The sequence below is a fragment of the Anser anser genome, assembly GCF_964211835.1.
Source record: "Anser anser genome assembly, chromosome: 9".
NCBI classification, from domain to species: Eukaryota; Metazoa; Chordata; class Aves; order Anseriformes; family Anatidae; genus Anser; species Anser anser.
Genome location: NC_139729.1, coordinates 21,115,932 through 21,141,045, shown reverse-complemented (window position 1 = coordinate 21,141,045; position 25,114 = coordinate 21,115,932). Strand labels below are relative to the sequence as shown.

The 25,114-nt window shown below is 38.9% G+C and overlaps 1 protein-coding gene across 1 annotated transcript in view; it reads right to left on the bottom strand.

Moving 5' to 3' along the window:
* The window catches only part of PEX5L (peroxisomal biogenesis factor 5 like), a 114,340-nt gene extending 100,305 nt beyond the window's left edge, over nucleotides 1–14,035 (bottom strand). Inside the window, exon 1 of the mRNA XM_083848437.1 lies at nucleotides 13,748–14,035. Coding sequence (XP_083704563.1) covers nucleotides 13,748–13,768 — 21 coding nt within the window. The 5' untranslated portion in view covers nucleotides 13,769–14,035. The remainder of the gene's footprint in view (nucleotides 1–13,747) is intronic.
* Nucleotides 14,036–25,114: the final 11,079 nt, after the last annotated feature.

Sequence of the window (25,114 nt, the reverse complement as noted above, 5' to 3'; positions counted from 1 at the left end):
GGAATTTAGCCTACTTAGGTATGTTATTTCTCAGCATTCACAAAATGAAGATATCCTTTTTAAAACTACTTTGAGACAAAACAGTGTTTCCTGCTGTGAAAGATTCTAAATACAATCCTGATTGCACTGAAGTTAATGGTATTGTTTTCATTGATTTTACTGGAACCAGGATTTCAGTGGACAAGGCAGAGATGAACACAGAGTAGCATCTTTTTAAAGAAATCTGGTAGTGTTAGTGCATGGTGCCATGATCCTGTACCAGTAATAAGAAAGTGGCGGAAGACAGAACTCTGTGACAAATTTCCTGGTTTGAAATTATGCTTCTCATATTTCAGAAATTTCAGAAATTTTACTGCCCATAAACACAAATTCTAATGGGCTGTCCCAAACTGAAACTGGAGTGAAACAAGTAGTAACCAGATATCTTAAATGGCTATTTCTCCTATTATTTAGTGGGAACCTGTAAGCATAAGCAGATTTTATTCTGTGCATGCCTATAATATATTTATTTTGTCTTTTATGGAACGGATTTTATTATTTGAGGAGAAACAAATGACAAGTGGAGATGAACTCTTAAGGAGTGATCCTATTGCCTGTCAAGAAGTGCTATACATAAAAAACAAAAAAGAACATGAAAAAATATAGAAGCATAATTGTCTCTGAATAGCAAACTTATCAGAGTATTCTGCAAGGTATTAGCAGGTCTTTGATAAGTACATCTGTAATTCTCGGTTGAAGTGAGAACGGTCCAGCCATCATCTCACTGGTTTCAAAATAAAACTGTCTGATATATCACAGCAAAAAAGCAGCCGCGCTAATTCTTCACCTGTAGCTGAGCGTACATGTGTTTCTTCTGCACTCCCTGATGACCACTGTCCAAAAGATTATGCAAGTAAAGCAATGCTTTCCTCTCTGCTGAAATCCTAACTAGGATTTTAATTTTTAGAACTGATGATCTCGCAAGAAAGGCTGGACATTAGAGAACACCTGTTGGCAGCAATATATCAAAAGGCATTTAACTCAGATAAGATGGCTAGTTGAAAAACAATTTATTGTTTAGACATGTATTAGTGTAAGCCTCGTTTCCTTCTGAACAGCTTTGCAAAAGTCAGTAGAAAAGCTGCCTATTCCCATATTTACAGATTTTCAGCTAATGGTAATTGTCCACTGGGCACACCATGTGCGTGCATTTTAGCCATTTGGTAAACTTTGTGTATTTAGTCTTTCTGGTCTGTGTCTGGTTGGCCACTTCAGTAGCAATACTTCTGTTCCTTAATTCTGTGAATGATGCTTACATGGGACAGGACTTGAGCAGGGAGGAATAGTAAGTAGTTTCATTCGTACCGTCACATAAAGTTAGTATGTTTGTAGCTTAACAAATACACAAAATATACACGCACCAATCAGCATGTACAGTTGTTTCTGTGGTGATTAACGAGGCTGAGTCAATAGCTTGGAAATTTTATCTGAAACTTTATTTCTGATATTTGTCTGTGACTATCTGAGAAAAAGGGCAGTGAAATTTTGTTACTCTTTGACAACTATAAAATTGTTTTTCCACCAACGCATACGAGGTTTACGTATCTAGTTTATCAACACCTGGTCCAATGTTATAACAAACGTTACTAAATATAATTTGGAAATAAGTGTTCATTTTATGTGCACTGGCAGGAGAAAGTAGTTAACTCATTAAATAACCACCCTATTTCCTTGCTAAGTAAATTTAGCAATATGCTTTTGCATATCTATTGCATATCTAGCCATTATCCAGTGATCTCACATATTTGGAAACTTTTTGCTGGCATGACTCCTGAAATTCTGAAATGTGAGAAGCAGAGTGATGCTCAGTAAGCTGCAGCACAGCAACTGCTAGCAACCAAGAGCTGCAAGGCTTCAAGGCTGTTCTTAAGTTGTGATGGAGTGTTCATGGACATCCATCTGCCAGATAGATGTTGGGATGCAAATCACAGCCACCATGATCTGAAGGGGGACAAGAACCCCCGTAATTAGATCCTGCAGTAATTTTATGAATCTGAATTAACCTAGAAATCATTTTTTACTCAATATATCAGAAGGGACATAGAACTGACTTTAAAACACAGTTTTATGATCAGTTCAAAGAGAACAGCCCAAAGTGAGCTCAGTAGATTTTCCTGAGAAGGACTGCAAAGCCAAGTACTCTGTTCTCTTCTTTAAGAGCGTTATGCTCTAAATAATGACCATCACATTTGGTTTTGGAGCTCAGGAAAGAAAAGGAAGCTGGTGGTAGGATGGAAATTGAGCTGTATCCTAGCTCTGCTGTGGTCAGGGAAAATACCTCTACTGATCCTGATGGGTTCTGATTATATTCTCATGCACACACACTTTGGCTGTTATTAAAATAGATTTAAACTTACTGTTACACCATGTTAACACAGCTGGTGATTTCAAACCCTCAGTGCCTGCTTGTTGGAACATGAATATAAAATGTGGAAAAGCTTCAGTGTTTCTAGTATGAACCATTGAGTTTAGCTGTATGGGGGAAGGAAACACACTTCCTCTGATTATTAAGATTTTACACACAGCAAAACTATCAGTTCAGCTGAGTGGGAGACTCAGTAAGGAAACTAGGAGAGAGAGTATTCCAAGCGTAGAGCTCAGGTCTGTGACATTTTGGAGTAGGGCAATGGGAGAAGTGAGACTAATTTGTCAGCTCCTGCGTTGTTCTGTCAGTAGGAGGTTACAGGATCAGTGAAAACAATCAAGCCCTCCTCAGCCACAATGGGAAGACTTTTGGCTTCTTGCAGTTGAAGATTTTGGTTTTGCTCAGCATGAGTCAAGGTCTATTTCTGCTGAAGTTGGAGAAATTTCAGAAGACAAGAAGGGTATTGTTGGGTTATAGAGTTTGTCTTCTGCTGTCATAGGCAGCATGTCATAAAAAGTCTTTCATAAATTGATTGTTTCATCTTTAAAGTAATTAGTGTTTTTTTATTTTTTCCTCCACTGTTCCAGTTGGAAGGCTATTGGAAATCTTGATTGGTCTAATGATCAGAAATCTTCTAATTTCCAACCTAAATTTATTCACAGACGGTTAATATCCATTTGTTCGTGTGCCAGTTTTGTCCTTAGCTAATTTAGGTTCTCTGTATCTGGTGTTTATCTCCCTGATGCATTTACATGCTGTGATTATGCTCCTGCTGAGCCATCATTTCGCTCAACAAAATAAGCCAAAATCTTTTGGTCTCTTCTCATAAGACTTTCCCTTCTTCTTGATCATCCATCCTTCTTTGGACCTGTTTCCTTCTTGGCCAGAGCTTTACAAGACGCTCAGCTGAAAATTTGCTAGTGACATTGTAAACTGGCATTGACATTTTTCTGACTCTTCTGGAAAAAAACTCTTCTAAAACTAAAACTTCACTTGTGTTTTTACGGGTATATTAATGGCTTATAGCCATCTTGTATATGCAAGTCTATCTTAATAATTTCTAAATTATATTTTACAGCTTAGGGTAGATTTTTATTTTATTTTTGTTACTGATGATCAGCTGCATATTGTGCTGTTACATATCATCGTATTTGTACTGTTTCCACTTGAAGTTCACATAGTTCCCTCTGTGTAGTGACCTAATACTCACCAGTACTGATGATGATTCCCAATACCGATGATGTTTCATCAGTAGGTTTACGGATGAAAACATTGGACATCACTTCTAGAACTCATCCATAAAGACCTTCATCAATAAACTTTCTTTCAGAAACCGTCCTTCCTTTAATGCTGTATTTTTCTGGTTCTTGTGAACAAGTTTCCTGCCCTCTCTGTGGTTTTGCTATTATTCCTCACTTCCTCCATCTTCACTAATAACGTCTTTTGAGGCACTATAGCAAATGCTTACCAAAGACCATAGAAATCAAAGTCAGTTACATTTCCTTTGCCTAAAAAGCCCGTTACGACAACAAAATGTTAAGTTGGTCTGGCATTATCTTCTGTTGGTAAATTCAAATAGCATCTTTTCCATTTTTCTGTGCATGTTTGTTTAATCTTCTTCTCCCTTAAAGTCTATACCTAAAACCTTGCAGATTACGGATAGCCATTTGGGTATCTGGGCTGTTAGTTGCCTGATTCTGTGATTATTATTTTTATTACCCTATTTTAAATCTTGACGCATTTTCTATTGTCCTGTCATATGGCACCATATCTGGATTCATAACTACACTTAAATATTTGCTACCAAGTCTTCAGGTCCATATACCAGTTCCATCAGCAGTGTGGGACAGAGATTATATTGTGTACTTCTGCTTGAGCTCTTGCTTCACATGCTGCTAATAACTGCATTCATACCCTCATAACCATTTTGGTTTGGGGCCATTAATTAGGTTGCCTATAATATGGATGCCAGTTTGAGTACATTTTTCTTTCCTTTTTTTTTTTTTTTTGGTCTTAATCATGTAACTGAAAAACTTTCAACAGTTGTTTTAATAAACTTTCAATGAGGTCTAACTAAGCTTTACTTTAGGCAGCTTGTACTTTTTATTTTTGTCTTGGAGGAGCACTTTCTCTCCGTTCCTTGTGTGTTCTTTACTTATTCTTAACATTTTAAATATTGAATCTTACTTTTTTCCCATGCTTTCTTGGGATCCAGGTTCATAATACAACTAACACCTTAGACTTGCTGTATTTCCTGAGCAGCACGTCTTTTGAGTGCTCTAGGGATGACTTTTTTCACTGTTTCTATGTAGTATCCAGCTATTTTCTAATGATTCGCACTCCTTTGTTGTGGTTGTTGCACAGGGTCATGCGAGTTTATGCATCCCTTTTCATTTTATATTTCCCACCACGCTGTGTATGTTACCTGGATTAAGTACAGTGGTAATATTAACAATGTTTTCTACTGTTCAGAACAATAATGGCACTTCCTAATTTCCATTCCTTTGCCTTTTTTCTGTTGTGCATCATAATTTTCCTGCTTAATTTTCTTTACTAAGACTCTAATCTAACCTAATGCCATTATTACTTTGACAAGGCTGTTTTGGCTTGTTTCTTTTTACAGTTATTAGTGCTGGCCACTCTTCCTTGTATTTCTTTCTCAAAGTCGTCTTAAAATCGTCTTGGTTCTTGGAAGGAGTGTTGGATTGTTGGATAGCGTATAGAAAAAGATAAAATACCTCATCTACATCTGAACCCTTTAACTGGAAAATTATCTTTCCTGCAAAACCTCAGTGAATGACAGCAGAAATAGTCATTTTGATGAGACACATGTTGAGCTACACTTTACTATTTCATTAATCGTATCTATGAGAATATGTCCAACACCTTAGTGAAGACTGACACCATCCTTCTACCTCACATAAATAATAATAATCTGTTCTTTTGTGTAAAATAACAATTGCTGGCTTTTTTTTTTTCAGAACTTCGTATCAGGGAATCCTGATTTTACAAAGCTCTGGCAGATTACCATCACTTTAAAATGTGATGTTATCTATCAATTTTAACTAATACAAATACTCAAAACATTGATATTTATTATAATCTTTGCTTATTCCTGTACTTATGATAGCAAACTTGACCTTAGTGAATTCAGTGAACCTCTCTCAATTGACTTTAAAAGAAAAGCGAGAGTTCCTGAACCTTTATCTTGAAGCAAGTACCAGTTAGAAAATATTGCATTAGAAATTGCAATTAGTAACAGCTTTTCTGTCCCTGTACAGGATGTGCTATAGTCTTTAGTTGATGCTGTAACTTTGGGACCTGACATTAGGAAGACAGGGATTAATGTGAAAAGTGCTTGGGAGCCAATTATTTTCTTATTTACATCAGTATAATTTCCACTTACTTTCACTTATGTAAATAAAGATACAGTGGGCTCAAATGTTGGTCACACCATGCACTTCACTTCTTCAGCTAGATAATAACATGAGCGGTAAGGGAAATTTAAAAATTTTCCTTCTGCTTTTAAAATCTAGTCTATAAAGCCAAATTATCAATCTAAGGTAAAAATACAAAGAAATAATGTGACTGATCCTAAAATAAATGCATGCCAAAAACATTCTCAAGCTGTTGTTTCTAAATGGCAATGGCTGAGTGTATCTGAATTTCTTTTATGTCTCTTATAACAGAAGACAAAGTCTTAATGTAATCAAGAAAGATTGTTTGTCTGAATTCATTGCACAGTGCTTTCCTTATCACATATGCTTTTGTTATTACACTGACAGATTCTAAATGCATTGCTATTATTTTGTATGTTGATTGAAAAATGCTGTCCAAAGATATTTGTACTCATGTAACTTGTATTATATTCAATATCCTTATTAAGACAAGAGGACTTTTAAGGGATTGATATGAAGGCAACAGGCAAAAAATTTTGAGAAAGCCTTTGAACCTGAGTAGGGAGGAGAAAATGAGCAAAATGGATGAAACAATGAAAGAAGAAAAATACTGGTAAATCTATCTGACTGCCTTGATAGGCTGTGGAGAGGTGGAGGAAGGAAACCCGGGGCTTACACCAATTATGCCAGCCTGAGTGAAGTCTAATCGAAACTGTCTGGGAGGAACTGCGTTAATACTGAGACATGTTGACTAACTATGCCACCCTTGGAAAAAATCAAATTCAGGGGATAAGTTTAAACTTTGGTTTGTGTTCTCTGTTGATGGAGCTAGGTGATCTGATGAGACATGCTTTTTTCCATTCAGTACAATATGTTTCAAATCTTCATGTTTTAGACTTTAACTTAATTAACTTATTCGCAAATAAACCATTGGAAGTAAAACTCGTGTACCAACGACTCAGAATTTCAAAAGCCTGAGAAGAAAGGAACAGAATATTACACTGCTCATAATAATTGTAGGCTGGTAGAAGAATTTGATGAATATAGTCTTTGTGATCCTTGGGCATTTTATTAGTAATGTTATTGGACAATGATGAAAATGCATAACTATAGAAAGCCATCTCCTACTTTACGTGTTATGACACCTGATTTGGAAGGTGGCTGTTTTTGTGATATTGACTATTCCTGAAATAGATTGTGCAAATTTACCTTCTGCAATACAAACAACCAGTTGATACTTCTCGTTCTGGGTATGTAAGAAAAACAAACCTGTCATATTCATTCTAAGTAATATTCTGATGTTTTTACCATTTTCATTTCTAACTATTGCAGAAGGGGTAGCTAATTAAATTGCATGGTTTTAAACAGACCTGTTTTAGACATCAAAAGCCTTCTTAAAAGTTTCTGCAGATTCAGCTTGTTTAGGAAGTTTTTTTTTTTATAAATTACGACTGATTTTCTGATTATGAATGTTTATGAGTCTGCATTTCCTAAAGCAAACTCTATATTTCTGTATAGCTTATTTATCCTACGCTTTCATGCATTTGGGTATTTCATACTGATCTAGCTTGTGACCTTTCTTTCCAACTTTTTGGCCTCCTTCCTTTGCATAGCAGTTTTATCTACACACTTCCATTCTAAGACTTGGCCTGCCTTTCATTCTTTTTCCTCTCTCTGCCCTATTAACTGTGGGCCCCATTAAATTAATTAGTTTTCAAACATGTGTAAGGTTATGCTTTCAAACAAGTATAAGGTTAAGTAATCAAAATAGACTCTCTTGCTAAAATAGACCGTGTATGCAAAGCAAATATATTTATCCACACACATGCTAACGCAGACCTTGTACAGGCTGACTCTCAGTTGCATAACAGCAGTCAGCATTGATTTATGAAGTGTTGATACCAACATACACCAGAACAATATCTCTGCATATAAGTTATAACTGCATTAATGGACTGGGGTTTAAGTTTTAAAAACTTAAAGCTTCATCCTAAAAAATTAGAGTGTGAGTAATTTTGCCTGAACTCTTCCAGAAAAATCATTTTAAGTCTCCACACAGCTGAAGTGTTTTGTGATTGATTATCAGACCTTGCCTTTAGTAGTTTCATGGGTGCATTTTAGGATGTTTGAAATCAGTATTTTAAAAAAAAGGTAACCACTACTCAAGCTTAACATACTAACCTATGCTAAGTAATCAGAGTGGACAGCATAGGTGAGGCAAAATGGATGCATGGAAAGGTGACTGAGCTTGCCAAAGCTATATGATGAAACTAGAGGTAAAATCTGAGTTTCTGGATGTCTAATTTAAAAACCTAACCTCTGTATTGTGCTATCATAAATTATGGCAGTAGTGGTAATTTTAAAAAAAATACATCACAATTTCTTAAGTAAACAGTGCCTCTTTTGTGAAGGTTATATATTGGAAATAGACTAACATTTACATAAATAAATAGAACCTGAGAGAACAGCATGGCGCTGTGACAGAGGAAGGTCAGGCTGGGTGTTAGGAAAAGGTTCTTCACCCAGAGGGTGGCAAGGCACTGGGACAGGCTCCCCAAGGCAGTGGTCACGACACTGAGCCTGCCGGAGTTCAAGAAGAGTTTGGACAACACTCTCAGACAAAGGGTCTGATTTTGTGGTGGTCCTGTGTGGAGCCAAGATTTGGACTCAAATCTTGTGGGTGCCTCCCAACTCGGGATATGGTGTGATTTTAATTGACAGTGCTGGGGACTGTTGGTTTTCCTTGTTTTGAATGAATTTCATTCCAGAATAGAGTGCCATCTCCCTATTTAGGTAGAAAGAGTTCCTCTTAATTTACATCAGCAAAAATGCACTGGGTGCCAAGAGTTCCTGAGCCTTTTGCAAGATTTTCTGCAAGATTCTTGTACGACTGCCTAACGGCTTCATGGAGCGCTTATCTATACCGGCATTGCGCACAATTTGAATAGTTTCAGCATGTCTCTTAGCCAAAAACAGTTTATCACCTTTTTTTTTTTGAACAAACTCCATTCAATGAAAACTAGCTCATTATTTTTAGCTTGTTTCATTTATAAGCAGTTCATAATCTGCTCTTCAAAACTCGAAAAGCTGCTAGTGAATAATTGAAAAATATCAAAACAAAATGGAAAACATACCACCATAAACACTGCCCTGGCATTGTGAGTGTTTTTACAAAAGGCTTGTAATAATGAAAAATTATCTGTTTAGCATAATGGAATTTCAGTAAGGCTGGGAGTTATGATTCATCAACATCACCAGGGGTCAGTTAGCATTCCAGCAATGTGTCTAGATTTTTAGAATTTTGTAGTTTAAAGTTATTAAGTTTCTGTTGATCTTAACAGCTGAACAAAGATTCAATTTAGCATTGAATTCAATTTTATGTTGCCTATATTTTTTATGGGCTGCTTTATTCATGTACAAAATGCGTAGCTGAGCGATTCCATTTTTGTAATCATAATTGATGAATAGCTTGGGTTTTATTTATTTTCAGTAGCAGTGTAACCAACACTACTAGAGTATTTTTAATAGGTTACTAAATAAGCAGAGATGGGACTTGCATCAGCAGATAATCCTGCGACAATTCTGCTTCACTACTCCCAGTCAAGCCTTAAGTGTTGGGAAATCAGTGCAAAAATATTTTTTATAACTTCTAAAATATTTAGCAATGCTTTTCAGGCCCAGTAAAACATGTGAAGCCCTTGAGGTTTGATCTTGCAAAAAATTTTCATGTGTACATAGTTATGCTTTCTGTAGACTCACTGCAGCCATATATGTTTGGGCTTGAAGAATGAGATCTTACTGAAATGTGGATTGATATGGATCATGTCATCTAAATGTGAAATGCCAGTGGTAGAACATTAAATATCAGTACAGAACACAACACGACAATTAGGGGCATGAAGTTGATTGGCTATTCAATTAAAAGTTTAGGAGTAGCTATCTGATTTGGAACTTGGCCAAGGCATCGTGACTAATAAGCCTGTTTGTGTGACAAAGCGCCAAAGGAACTCGCGTAGCCATGTGTGGTCAAAATTTCTCCTTTGTGTAAATTAAGCCGTTTCCAAACATAACACTGCCACACATAAAATCCCATGCCAACATTTGGCAAAGCACCTCTTCTGTTCGAGCATTTGTGTTGGAGAAAGCTGGCTATATACAGCATCACGGCAGAGTTTTGAAAGCATTTATTCTGAATGTCCTCGGAAGCTGAATGCTGCTGCCCGTTCTGTGATTGTCATTTACCCTCTGCCCATGTACAGACTGTCATGGAAGTCAATGGGAGGGACTGATACCGGGTCCATGATATACTGTGAAAACTTTAAAATGGCTTATTGTTGGTTGTTAAAATGATAGACGTTTCAGAACAGTAACTGTGGGATGAACTCAGCTTATGTTCTGCTTCCATCTGGCCTGCTACTGTTTCCTTGAGGAAGATGGGAAACAGCACACGCTGTCCTAAGAGAGAAACACCTCTCCTTCACCTGGACAGATTAGCACTGAGACTCTTTGCCATATCTGTGTAATCCCAAAGCAGACACAGAGCCCCTGGAACTGCCTGGGACCTGAAGCGTGCCCTGGGTGTGCTCCTGCAGCCATCAGGCCTGGTGCTGTCAGCACCTGAGCCTGCTGCACTAAGTAGGGCTGCTGACGTAACCGAAGCTTGCGCTCAGAGGCAAGCGGCCGGCGCGGCTCGTCTCAAGTTCTCCTTCTCATATAAAAGCCCCACCATAAAGGCTCGGGCTTCAGGCGTATAAACCGAACAGGTTGGTAAATAGTACGGCGAAACCGAACGCTTATGATTGCTGTGATAGTGAAATAGCTCTGAAAGAGCTCCCGTGGTGCTGTGCTTCTCTGCATCCTGTTCCTGTCTGTGGTGCTGGCTCTGGGGAAGGCCACTTTTTTCTCCTCCTAGTAGTTTATGTGAAAGCGTGCAGCACACAAGTAACACAAAAGCTATGCGAAGGTACCTGGCAATATAAAGACTGTGGCTGAACCTGCAGCATGCCTTCCTTTTAGATTGTTTTTTCTCTGTCTTTGGGATTTTTGCTTAGGACCTCTCTAGTATTTCTGTGTTGTGAAGATCTGTTTATAAAACAGTAAGAGGGAAATCTAAACCTAGGTCTTTGGAATAAACCAAGAAATGTTCTGGGATTCATGAAAAAAAAAAAAGTAACGTAAGCTAAAACTTTACAAGAAATACACATATTATGGTCTGATATAGTAGAGAACTTCAAGTGCCTTCACTTCAGGTGACTTCAGCGGTGCATAAATACAACGTATATTTCATGCACACTTGCAGAATTCATAGAGCTTAGAAATTCCCCTGCTGAAGCTCATAATGCCTGATGCCTATTTGAGATAGGTAAATTCTCAGTGTGCGTAATTATGTTCATGACATTGTTAGAGTTGCTAATGTTCTCACCTTTCAGAAGATTTTGAAGAATTAGCTGAGCTACAGCAGTTTATTAATAAAACATTGGCTTTGTAAACATCTTTAAAAGTAATTAGATTGAGGAATCATTTCTGCAGATTTTACTTTTACTTCTGAAAACAGAGCACTGGCAATAAAGGAAACCATGACTGGCATTCAAAACCAGATCCTTGATTTGATCCCTCTAAGTTCAGAAGAACTTCTGCCTTAAAGATCATAGGATTAGGCATTACACATTGGCACATTTTTCATTTGGATGCATAAATTAGATGCCTGGGTGCCCAGTTAGGGTCCGCCTCAGGACGCCAATTTCACTTGAAAGCAGTGAAAGCTGTGAGTGCTCAGAGTCTTTGAAAACAAGGAGTCCAGGTAGTGACTCAGGTGCCTAGCTTAATCCACACAGGTTTGAATAGTATTATAGTTTACCTTATTTTACACTGGCAGGTAATTTCAAATAGTTTTCCTTAAGTTCGTACAAAGAAGTCTAACAAAAAGTCTTGGGAGATGTTAAGAACAGACCTGTAATGCTTAGGATGTGCCTGCGCTTTTGGTAGCATGTGGTTTGACGCTGTACGTGTGTGGTAGCTTCAGTAGTTTGTGTTCTAACGTGGCTTAATAAATGTTACAGTACATAATTTCATTGCGATAAAATTAGCTATTTATTGTCTTTGACTCACTTAAAGGCTCTAATTAAGGATATAGTAAACATGAGAATCTTTCCTAATGCTTTAGGCTTTATTTAGGAGTTGCCTGAAGCCCGTTAATGCTTCCTGTCAGGGCAGAAATACATTACCAAGTTTGGCTGATGCACTCAGGTGGGTTTTCATTTTTAGCAGGCGAGTGTACTGAATATGAATAGTATTTAAATTAAGCAAACTTTTAAAGTGAATTTGGATAGCATTTAATTACATTTGAGCTAGATAAACCAAAGTATTTTGAAAGAAAAAAATTAAAGGACATCAGTCATAATATATTTGTATGTTTTAACCTGTTTTTCTATTGCAAATTGGATTTCAGCCTTTTAATGACTCAGAAAATTTACAATGTTGCCAGCACCCTCAGTATTCCATTACATTGCCTTTTAAAAAGTGGTGTGTGCTTGTTGAAACCTTGCGACATATTAGCCATAGCAAAGAACTTCTGCTTTCTTAAGGGTATAAATACTTATTTGCCAGTATCCAATTAATTAACACCAGTTACAGAACTGTTTTCTTTACAATAAAACAATGCATCCTTTAATCTTATCATAAATAGTAGCATGCAATAGTAGTATCTGCTTCCATTGATTCCGTTTCTTGTTAAAACCTGTTTGCTCTCTCTGACAAGCGATATTATGACACAGTATTTATCATTGTTGAGATCAGATAACACAAACATGAAAGAGTAACTGGTATCATTCAGCTCTGGAAAGCAGAGTGTGCTGAATCAGAGTTCTCACTTAACTCACGTATTTTGTACACAATCCTGTGTTTGGCATTGACTTAAGTTTAATTTCCCTGATGACCATTCAGCAGATTTTTAAATGCTCTGCAGAATCGCACCACAGAGAAGTGGTCAGCTCACACTTGCTAGAACTGCAGTTTCCCTGTAAACAGCCTTAGTACTAACACACGCCACATGCCAGACTGGTGCCACTGTACGTGATAAAAGCATCTGGTCACTCCTGGCAATGAGCACAAAGCCAGAGTGGGTCCCAAAGCAAAGAAACGCATTTGGGAGATCCGTGTAAACCTTTACTCCACTTCGGCATTTCCTCCTCCAAAATACATTTGGCTTTCCAAGGAAGAGCCACGTGAAGGAGAGCGGGAGTCAAGGTTAAAGTCAGCACGTCCAAGACACGGGTATGTTTGTGTCAGGGAGAGGCATTTTCCGCTGTGGCGATGTGGATCAGTAGGACCAGGAGGCAAGATTTCTACCTGAAACGTTGAAGTCACTTAGACATGTGCCTGAAATTCATTCTACAAAGTCATTCCAGGGCTTAGCAAAATCAATTCTCATCCCATGTTGGGAGGGCAGAATAGAAATCCATCACCTTTAAGCACAACACATTGTGCGAATCAACGGCTTCAGTGTGACATGAAATCTTTGCAGATTTTGCAAAGCAAGTGCTATGTCTTTTCCCTTATTGTTTGTCCTTCACTTGACATACAGGAAGAGATGCATCAAGAAGATGGCAAGAGACATGTGTCACTTAAAGCATGCCATAACAATGTTTGCCCTGGAATGCTCCCTTGAATCTGTTTGAACAAGCAGGCACAATAAATGGATAAATATACACCAAACTTCACCTAGTTACAAAGTTGACAGACCCCCTTTTCCGTCCTCCCCCTCGAGCAGAGCTCGCCCCTCCAGCCCCGGCTCGGAGCGCCACGCTCGCGTTGCACCCCTTCACTTGTTGCACGGTGCCAAGGTGGCATCTCCCCTCCGCTCAGCCCGCGGAAACTTCCCGGAATCCCGATTCGGGGGAGCCCGTTCCAGGGGCTGCTGCTCTCCAGCCTGCTTGCAGCCTCTTACCTGCATGTGTCCCTGGTACATTCTGCTTCAGGTGCCCCTCAGGCCGGCAGCTTGGGTGTCCGCTGCGATGCGGGGGCACTTCCCCCGGGCGCTCGGCTGAAAGAAAAAGGAAAAAAAAAAAAAAAAAAAAAAAAAAAAAGCCTAACCCTGGAAAGAGCTATTTTTGCCAAAGCTCCACTTTGTCCTGGAAGCTCCCTTCCCTCTTCTCCGTAACCCGGCGCTGCGGGCCGCCTCCTCCCCTCCTCTCCTCTCCTCTCCCTCCTGCCTCTCTCCCTGTCTCTCCCCGCTCCGCCGCCCTTTAACGCGGAGCCGCCCCGGAGCTGTCCCCTCGCCCGGTGCTGGGGGGAGGCGGCGCGGCCCGAGGCGGCGGCGGCTGCGGGGCCGCCGGGCGGGGAGCGCCGCGGGGCGGAGCGGGGCCGGGCCGGGAGGAGCCGAGCGGGGCCGGGTCGGGCCGGGAGGAGCCGGGAGGAGCCGAGCCTCGTCCCGCCGCCGCCTCCCCCCCCCGGCCGCAGGGGGAGCGCCGCCAGCCGGGGCCGTGCGGAGCCCCCCCGAGCATCGGGGCCGCCGGGAGGCCGGGGAAGCGCGGCCCCGCCGGGGCCTGACGGCTTCCGCTGCAGCAATTAAAGAAATAATTAAAAAAATAAATAAATAACAGTGAGCGTGGCGATGATCAAAATAAAAATAAACCGGAGCGTGCTGGAGGCAGAGCACGGGAAAAGCCGGCGCTGGCGCACGGAGCCTCCCGAGTTTTGCTGCCTCGCCCGGCAGGAGGCTGCGCCCCGCTGCTGCGGCTGCAACCGGGCGGCTGGAACAGGGCTGCTGGCGGCTGCCGGGAAACTTCAGCAGCCCCGAGCCGGAGGGAGGCAAGGGCAGCGCTCCTGTCTGCACTGGAGGTTGGCGGTGTGCTGGGGCCGGGCCCTGCACCGAGCGCCACGTAGGGAAAGTAAAGGTGACCCCGCGTGCTCCACGCAGAACATCCGGATGCTCGTGTTCTAGCCTGACGATGTTGCAAAATGCAAAGACAAAAAGAAGCCAGCTAAACCTATGTCAAGTGCATGACAATGTTTTTCTGTGCTTACTAAAGACGTTACCAGAACAGAAAGCAATCGGGTAATGGCCCGCGTGTGCAAAATTCTCACCTTGTAAAGGGGCACAACAGGCCTGCGAAATCCTGCAGGTGCCACCTGTGTTGTCTTGGATCCAGCCTTCCCCACCTCAAACCTTAAACTTCTGATCTGCTAAAGGGTTTGCTTCACTGCAAATCTCTGTCCCGCCTAGTGTATCCATGTTCAGTTGTACAGGAACCATCCCGTGCCTCGCATTTGCTATATTGCATAATTTCTTGGCTCTGAGCTACAAGTTTTACTGTTAAACTGCACAAAACTTTATGGACTGACCAGAGCAATCCAACCTCAAGCATGTACCGGTACCAGAGCAATGCAAAATAGATTTCTCATCCCTGAACACTTTTATCATCACAGACCTCATTTTAGCTAACTGAATATGCCTTTTTGAAGTGTTCCTATTCAGTAAAAAAAGGGGGGCTGCAGAACGTGAGCCTGTAAACTTGTCAGTGATGGCACCACCAAAATCTAGCAGTTATTTTTATTCCTTTCGCTTAAACTTGGGTGTTTTATCTTTTAGGTAGTAAAAGTGACAGTTGTCTTCTTACATCCAATGAATATGCATCCAACTCGCTATGATTTTCAGAGCAGCCTAGGAGTTTAGCCACACATTGGTGACAAAAAGAAATAAAAAAGGAATATTTTTTTTTTTGCCTACGTTCCTTAAATTACTTTGAAAACCTCTGTTAAGAGCTGATGAACTTAAAACACTTCTTTGGCATTGTCCATACATGTTAGGCATACTTTACTGTGAAATACCACTGCATAATGCAGTCGACTGTACTTACGTAGATGGAAAGATCAGATTTGAGTTATCATGGTTTTACTTGAAATGTAAAGTATGGAGTACTCATTTTATGGAGAGAGATATGCGGCTACCTTTTTGCTCAATTTAGAAGAAAATTCACCTATAGATGAAAAATAGCCACTCCTATTTAAACTTAGAGCCTTGGTGTCTTTGCTGTTTATTGAACAGAGAGGTATTAGGCTAACAAACTTTCAGTAGTCTTGAACTTGCACTCTTGCTCTAGTTGCACCGTCCTTTCCTGGGCTAGTGTGCAAGTTTCCTGTGATTTTTTTTCTTTCTTTCTTTTCTTTCTTTCCTTCCTTCCTTCCTTGTACAGAGCTTTTTTTGTTTGTGTTTGGTTTTGTTTTGTTTTTGTTATTTTGTTTTTGTTGTTGTTTGCTTGCTTTTTTTCATCAGGTGGAAGCTGGGGTAAATTTGTCAAAGCCAGTATATAGTAATATATATGCATATATATGTATTAATCTAAGTATATACATAATGACTTAAAATTTTCCTACGCGTTAGAAGGAACTACACTTATAGTGCAAGAATTGTTAATCTAGGAGTTATTATTCATGCCATGTTATTTCCGGATGAGAGACAAAGGCTGTTGGAATTTGGCAAGATAAAGATGCTAGATATGAAATTTTACAGTATAGTGTGTTTTGGAGTAGACATTTTTTCTTAATTCACCAGAAGCAGAGGCATCAGTTTCTCAGTTTGTTGATACAGTGGCATAATGATGCCACATTTTGGCAGGATCTGGCAGATCCAGGACAGCCAAGTGGATCCAGCTTTTACCTTTTGGCTTATCAGGGAGCTAAATCACTTGGCACTGGTCAGTAAGAGGAGCAGGCTGGCACAGCAGCAGGCAGTGCAGTGCAGAGACAGAGGGAGATGCACGCATAGATAGCTGGATGGCAGCGGTTTCTTCTTGAGGAGCTGTTCTTTAAATATCTTTCAGTGCAAATCACACACATGCACACACTGTGCTGTGCTTCCCCAAGTGTAAACTCTGCCGCTGCTCCAGCTATTTACTAGAGAGAGCTTCAGCAAGCTTGTTTCTCTCTCCATCTAATCGGTGAATAATGTTTATTGCTTGGTTATAAATAAAATCTCAGAAATGTGCTCTGGGGGGTGGGGCAGAAAGTATTAGTTTGCAGTTCTGAAGCATTGATATAAAGGCATTTTATTTACAGCTTTAAAAAAGGTGAGTGCCAGCATCCACGCTGTTTATGACTCTGCTCTACATGTGACTGCAAAGGTCTATTTTGTTATAGGGCGTGTTTAGTCACACAGAGTCCACTTGCCTAAAATGGTTTAAAAACATTTCCTTGATTCTGTGGAAAACATTTTTCTGTTGTGGTCCCTTTTATGGCAGTCTGTGTGCCTGCATTAGGACTTGAACCAGTGATGTCTGTGTGCTGTGAGCTCTCAGAGCTTTGCTGTTTGTTATGGCAAAAATGGGAAAAATCATCATAAAAAATATGAAAGTTGTAATGTTTGTTAAGAAAAAGAAGAGTCACCATATGGCTCAACAGATTTTAATTAATATTAAATTGCCAGGGAAAAATTTGCAAAAAGTCAAATAAAAATCCTTTATTTTACAAATAAATGCTTCGAATTTGTTTCCAAATACTTTTATGGGGAAATTAGGATAACCAAGAAGCTTAGAGATGGCAATGGGAGTGCAAGGGCATTTTCAGAGATACAAAAGTGCATAAGGTGTTTTTGGAAGTCTGGTAGCTACCTAGTTACTGTCAAAAATTTGACATTTAACTCCCACTGAGAGGCCTGTTGATTTTCAATAGCAATGGATATTTCATTCCTTTAGGCTTTACTAATATTTATGTCATCTTGGCAATCTAAGAAATAGTTTTAAATCACTGGCTCTGAAACTGCCCAAGGAGAAGCATATAGCTTCCAAATTAAAAACAGTTAGCATAGTGTTCGTCATTAATGAAATGTTTGGAATGGCAAAGTCTGTGTTTTCTATGCCAAGAAACCACATGGCAAGGGCAAGTCATGATTTTTGTTAGGGAAATCATTGAATGATAAACAGACCTGCACATTCCAAGTCAGAAAATCAAATACATACTCAATGTGAAACCTACTTATGTGCACTTCCCTAATAGGGGTGCTTTTCTTAATGTGGGACACAGTTTGAAAGAGGATGAGCTTTCATAGCTGTAAGTTGTGCACGATAAAAGGTGCTCAGTGGAAGAGATTTAAATGGAAATTGAGGGCAGTGTTCAGTGGCATTGGAGGCAGCTATTGCCTGTGATGTGCTGTGTTCCTGCAGCCTCAGAAGCAAGAGAGCACTTTGGGGGACTTGGACCTCCGTGTGCACCGTGGGTTGTGGTCTCTATCACTCTGCTGTCCTTCCTGTGTCCCTCCAAATCTCTTTTATTTCTCATGTATGACAACAGTTTGTGTTGCCAGCATCCAATGATAATGTGTTTGATCATAAAGATATAGATTTGCTGCTTTGTTCGACAATAGATCAATGTTCTCGTGCATATACTTTATATAAAACATCAGTCTATTAGCTCATGCAACCATGGAGATAATAAGTAATTTGCATACATGGAAACTCCTCGGGTTAATTTAGGTCTAATGTCTGTATTTTATTAAGAAAGAGATATTTACAAACATTAATACTAATAAATATTTTCATAAATAATATTTTCTGCTAACTGGAAATAGTTGGCCTTATTTCTGAAAACATGGGCCTGATTAAAAATTAACTACTGAAAATAACCTAGCTTATTCTTAGACTCAAGTGAGATGCAAAAAACATGAAAACTAAGCTCAGTTGTTAATGCATTAACAGTCTTAAATTTTATTAATAACATAGCATTAAGAATTTGTAATATTGTTAGTATGACTGAGTCTAATTACACTTTATACTTTGTTTTATAATTGCAGTTGTAAGGTATGAACAGCACAACCACACATCAATGAAAGTACTAATTAATTATATTTGTGTATGTGTAATTTACACATTGCTTTTATACGCTAACATGATTGATATGTGCTTAGGGAATGCCTGTAAAGGAGGTTTTTGAGGTGCTTTATATACTGTAATGAATAATAAATTTGAGCAACACACAATCCAAAATTAATTTTAAAAATCTAAAAGTTTTGTTAATGATGCATATAAAACATTTAATTAACAAGACTCAGTGTAAAAACCACAAGTCAGTAACAAACAAAAATTAAATTGTAACTAGCCTGAGTGGAATACTAACAGGATAATTCTTTATGCTGTTGGGCTCACACCCAGGCTTTGTTCGCCTGTAACTCTGTCAGTAAATACCAGCCTAGAACTTGTCAGCAGAATGAAGAAAAATATGGCGTTATTCCAGGTTATGACCAGCATAATTACTAACTCTGCACTCCTATTTCAGTTGAATATCCTGTTGTTGTTACCCAAATTTATGTACAGCAAGCATGGGGTAAGTGCTGCACACTGCATCCCACATACAGGCCGTCGCATGCCATGGGGCAAGGCCTACACCACTTACGCCTGCATAGGAGGGAAATTGTGGAGAAACTTCCTCAGGGAAGGTGGGATCTGAGTGGGCTTTTCACATGGGATTGTGCTGAGTTCAGCAGTGCCTATTTCTGTGAGATCTGGGAGGGATCTCGTTATCCGTTAATGTATCGCCCACATCAAGTTGTAACAGGAGACAGGCTTCTGGTGGATCTGTCTGGCCTTCATCCTGTGTGGTTGTGTCAGCTAACAACATAGTTACTGTTGTTTGTCCAGCCATATATTTGGTTTCCTAACAGAGGAGATTTTGATAGTTTGCAGAGAGGCTGATTTTGTTGTGTATATAACGCTATTTTCCACACAGATATGCCTTATGCATAAAGGATCTTCTGCCTATCTAAACAAAGAAAGGAGGAGCCAAAAGGAGGAGCCATTTTGTGTGAGCCAAAGGGGATGTGGAGAAGAGCTTATTCCCTTTTTCTTTATATCTGCTTTATACACAAAAAACTTCAACAAAACTGCATCTTCCTCAACTTTCTCTTTTCTAGACTAAGTAATCCCAGTTCTTTAAATTTTGTCATATAGGTCAGGCTTTCTATATCTTGATCACCTCTATTACTTTCCTTAGACTGGTTTACTTCAGTAATGTCCAAAACTTGACAAGTGCTCTAGTCTTTACTGATGCTGGGTAGACCAGAAAAAATTCTTCAGGTTTATTACATTTGTACATCACTGTATAGTATTGCAACACCACGATGCTACTGAGGGATGTTCAGCTGGTAATCTGCTGTTACTTTTGGTATTATTCCTGAATCATTTACTCGTGTTACTCGTGTTGTTTTTTTGTTTGTTTGTTATTTTTTTCTTTCCTTATTGAATAGTCCTATCTAACTGCAGAATTTTGCCTTTATACTAATAGACCTGTAACCTATTTACTCAAAACCATTTATTAAGCCTTTTATAAATTCTGATCACATCCTTGTATGGTTCTCAGAAGCTTTTACAGCTACATGTTGCCTGCAAATTTAAGAAATATATTTTCTATTCCTTTAGCCACATCATTAATCAAAATACTGAATTATGTGCCACTCTATAGAATGCCACTTGGGAAACCCCTCTAGGATGAAGTGAATCATCAAAAATTGTTTTCTGGGTAGAGTTATGCAGCTAACAGTGATTTCGTCTACACCATGGTTTTCCCAGCTGTTTATGACAATATCATAAAGCTCTTATTGAAAGTATCCAGTCTTTTTTGCTTTCCTATAATGCCTGTTACCCTATTGTACAGGGAAAACAGTCTGGTCTGCTGGATACTCATCACCTTATTATACTTATTTTTTTTTTTTCCCTATTTTAATTCTAAGCACTATGTTTGTCCCTGTTTAAAAGTTCTGTTTAATGCTTCTGAGTTTGCTTCACTCCATGCTCAAAGTATCTGAGGGTGAATTTGATCAGGCATAATTATTCTGAAAACAACTAGCTAACTTAAATACTTTGAAGTCTATGTTTTCCTGTCACTGCGGTTTGATCTGTTAGACTTCTGATCACAGTTGAGCATCTTAGGTAATTTGAATCTAGTTTTATCAGATACCTGGAACATTTTAACAGCATGTTAAACTCACTGGGGGTTCCAAACTTGTTTTAGAAGCTGCATAAAAATGCGGACGTTTGCCTTCTCTGAGCTCCTAATGTCTGTGGCCAGATAGGTAACAGTATCCAAGCTGTCTTTGGTTTAAAGTTAGCTCTGGAGTGCAATGTAAACACATTAACTTACCTTGAAGATAGCAAAGATTGCTTACATAGAGCACTTAATTAAAGAATTAATGAAAATTTGGTTTAAATGGTTTAATATTGCTAAAAATGTTTATATAGTACTAGTATGTAAAACATGCTAGACCTTAAGTGATAGAGGTTGTGAGGTTTTTCTTCTGATCATTTCTTAAGAACAAAAGTGCTTTTCAGATCTCAAAGTGAAAATTATTGCTCTTTAATTAGATTTTATCCACTTGCGATTACTGATAATACAGACGACACATATTCTTTTTTACTATAGTAACTGCTTTGCTCTTTGTTGTACTTGATAAACCCTGAGAGTTTACTGGATTCAGTGAAGCATTCACTTACGGAGTGACTCCGCGCAGTTACATAAGGGATTTCCTGGCAGGGAGAGGTTTAATGTTGCTGTATAAATTCTGGGTTGCCAGAATGAAAAACATACACAAATACTTTGTACCACATATCCTCTTCGATACAAAGGAAAGAATATATCTGACTAGAATGATTTTTGTTGAAGTATGGATATTCTTAACCATTGGAGAGGTATCACAGTACTGAAGAGTTATAAAACTAAAATACTTAGCTCTGATGAATTATTTTTAAACTGCTGATCTCAAAGTAGTACTGTTATCCAAATTTGGTCTAGGTAGAACTAGAGATTGGGAAATGACTTTCATTTCATCACTAACTCTATAGGTTGTTAAGCAGCTGCTGTTCAAGTTAAGACATTTTATGATCAGTGGTTCCAATAACATTCATCAGGGAGTTTTCAAGGAACAATTTAAGAATGTCTGTAGACTGTTAATGTTGTTTTTCATTAATTGTTACAGCACTGGGGAAGCAAATACTGTGCCAGAATTTTAAATGGGATGGCTTAGTAATTACAGGCCTTTCAGCCTGGTGCCAATCCCTGGCAAAATAATGAAAGACTGATATGGGGCATTATTAGTAAAGTAATAATCAGGAATAATGTAATTTATGGCAGTTCTCATTGGTTTATGGAAAGTATATCTTGTCAGACTAACTCAATAGCTTTCTTATGATATATGAGGTTTGGTCGATGAATGTTGTAGTGCTGATGTAATGGACTTTCTTTGGGCATTTGTCATGGTACCATACAACCTTTGATTAAGAAATGAGAATAATGCAAATTCAACTGGGCAACACATTAAAGGGACTTAAAATTGCTTGTCTGGTAGTCTTAATATGGAAAGTGGGAATTATTATCTAATGGGATCCCATAGGAATTGTTTGACCATGCTCTGTTTCTCATTTGTTTTAATGACCCGAAAAATATGTTAAAAAAAATCATTAATGGTAAATTCATATAAATGGTATAAGATTTGGGATTTTGGAAATAAGCATAACTTATGAAGTGATCCATGAGTCATATATGTTTCAGTAAAACTGAAAATAAACCCATGCATAGAGATACGAACAAAAAATTTAGCTTACTTTTGCAGGATGAACAACTCTATCTTGAGAAACAATGCCAGAAAAGGGTTTGGGAAATCACAGTGCATATAATGGGTTGAATGTAAGATTTCATTGTCACACAGTGGCCAAAGACCTGAAAATGCAAAATGAGAAACTTCATGAAGTTACGGTACTTCAGTGTCAGTAGTGATGTGATTACCTCTTGAATATCTGAGTACGTGTGAAGATTCAGATTCGTGTTTCGAAAAGGAATAAAGAGTTGGTGAGGCCTTAGGGGATGGCTGATGGACAGATTGGACATTCTATGCAGCAACATTCCCAAGCTGTTGAATCTGTTTAGCTTAAGTAAAGATGGTTTGCCCCAGTCTGTATTTATGTTGGGTGCAGAATGTGAAAGTAGAAGACTTTTCAATATAGCAAGTATAAAAAGATTAAGTGGTGGAAAGTTGTAAATTAGGCAACAGTTGAGTCTATATGCACATTCTTACAATGAAGGTAATTAACCATAGACATTGCTTTTAAGTGATTTCTGTGGATTCTCTGCCTGGACCTTTAAAAATCGAAGTTCCCTGTTTTGTTTTGTTTTCTTTTGTTTCCCCCCCCTTAAAAATGTGTGTCTGTTTGGAGCTGGAAATGATTTAGAGTGTTCCTATGGTTGTATTACATTAGAACAACCAACTGATCACTGTAACTTCTGTTTTTGTAATCTATAAGCTGGTTTACTAAGGGCTACATAGTTCAACACTGGCAGAAGTTAGGATAGTACCTGTTTTTACTGATTCCCAAGCTGTTCCGTTATCCCTAATACCACACAACTTCCTACAAAACAAGAGAAAGTCTGAGATTTCTTAATACATGCGTGTACATGTGTGTGAATCCTGCTTTCATGCTCAGTGTGAGAGGTTAAAGGACCTTCTCCCACCTGTGTGACTTGCCCAGAAGCAGTTACAAAGCTGTATTTTTTGTTGTGCAAGTGCAGCAGCGCTGAACCCCTACATGTGGCAAACGTGAACATCAATCCCTTTCTTCTGGACGGTTGATGTCACTCTGAGAGGGCTCTTCTGGGAAGCCAGGGCTAATCTTGCACGTATATCCCTTATCAGATGGAGAATGTGCTTTCCTCAGTGCCCTTAGAACCATCAAACCTTTTTTCATTACAGCTTTTGGCCTTCCTGCGCTGCACTAGCTGCCAAAGTCATTATTTTTTTATTTTTTTTTTCTGCTGAGTGGGAAATTCATGTTTCCAATGCTGAATTTACACAATGAGTTCTCAGTTGCAACCTGTAAGATTTTTTTTTTTTTATTAACGGTGTTTCCTTTCCTTTCCTTTTTTTTTTTTTTTAATATATTTATTTTTAGCTGAAATCCAAGAGAATCTCATCTGTGGGGGTTAAAAAGTACTCGTCACACAGATCAGGAATTGTCTGCTGATACATAACAAATGTGTACCTCTGAAAAGGAAGCACATACAAGGAAAGATTTCTGGGACCTTACTGTGTGGGATCCTGAGCGTGCATCTGTCTTTCCAGCTCAATAAGCCAAATCTTTATGTCCTTGCTCATGTGCCAGAATACGAGAGTTGCTCTTAAATTTTTCTAACTGGGCCAGGCTCTGAGTGATTCTGTGTCACTGTTTAAATCATTTGGTGTTCTTTGATACAGCATCATGTGCAGAGGCAGCACAACGATCTCTCTATTTTGCAGCATTTCACAGGAAGAAAAGCAACCAAGCAGAGACGTATGTACACCACCTAACTGATGAGAGGAGGGATCCCCATTTGATTGCAGCACAGGCTGGTGGGGGAAGCTGTGATAGACACCTGTCAAGGGAAAAGTGTCAGGGTCACGAGTTGTGCGAATATACCAGCTCCAGCTCATCTTTTCTCCTGCTGTCATAGAAATGGCTGCACATGATTAATAGCAAGGAAGTCATTTTTAAATAGAACATGCACTGTGAGACTTGGCATGTAAGACTAGTCTACCATAAATAAATTCTGCTGAATCTTTCCTTTCAGCTTTTCCGTCATTCCCAAATTACCTGGGTTAACATGCAAAAGCGTGTTTGTAGCAGAGCTGTTCATTTTGTCTCCAAGCAGGGCAAAAATGCATTTTATCTTAACTTTTCTTCAGTTATTAAAAAAAATACCTATCTTAAAATTTTGGGATGTCTTGATGCTAACAGAGACAAAAATGATTGAGATCCTTATACATAGGCAGAATAAAAATCTCACTATAGATTATAATGTTTTTTAAAGATTGCATGTCCTGTGATCTCGATTATCAACAGCAATCGTATGTTTAACGAACTGAGATAGGAAATGAATGATCAGTTATGTCTTATGCCTTTGTGGGAAATGCCTCAGTTTTAACACCTGTGAAACAAGTGATTAAAGTACATAGTTGGGCACCAAAGTCTGTCTTTTGACAAACTGATTCTTTAGAAGTTGGCTTCTAGATTGTCAGGCAAACTGAGTTTATTTTAGGGTTTCTTTCATGTCCATGTGATAACATAAGTCTATAATGGAAAAAAAAAATGTACTCTGACTTTGACTTTGTGTTGGTTTAACTAACTCCATCCCCATTGCCAGAAACAGATAGAAAACCACTGGATTCAGAAGTGATTTTCAAGGCAAACACAGGTGATGCAACAGTACAAGTCCCGCAGAAAGCTGTGGGATTTGTGCTCAGAGATCTCTTGGAGCTTTTGCAAATCTCATCTGGAAAATGCAAAAGACTACTCATTTTTTT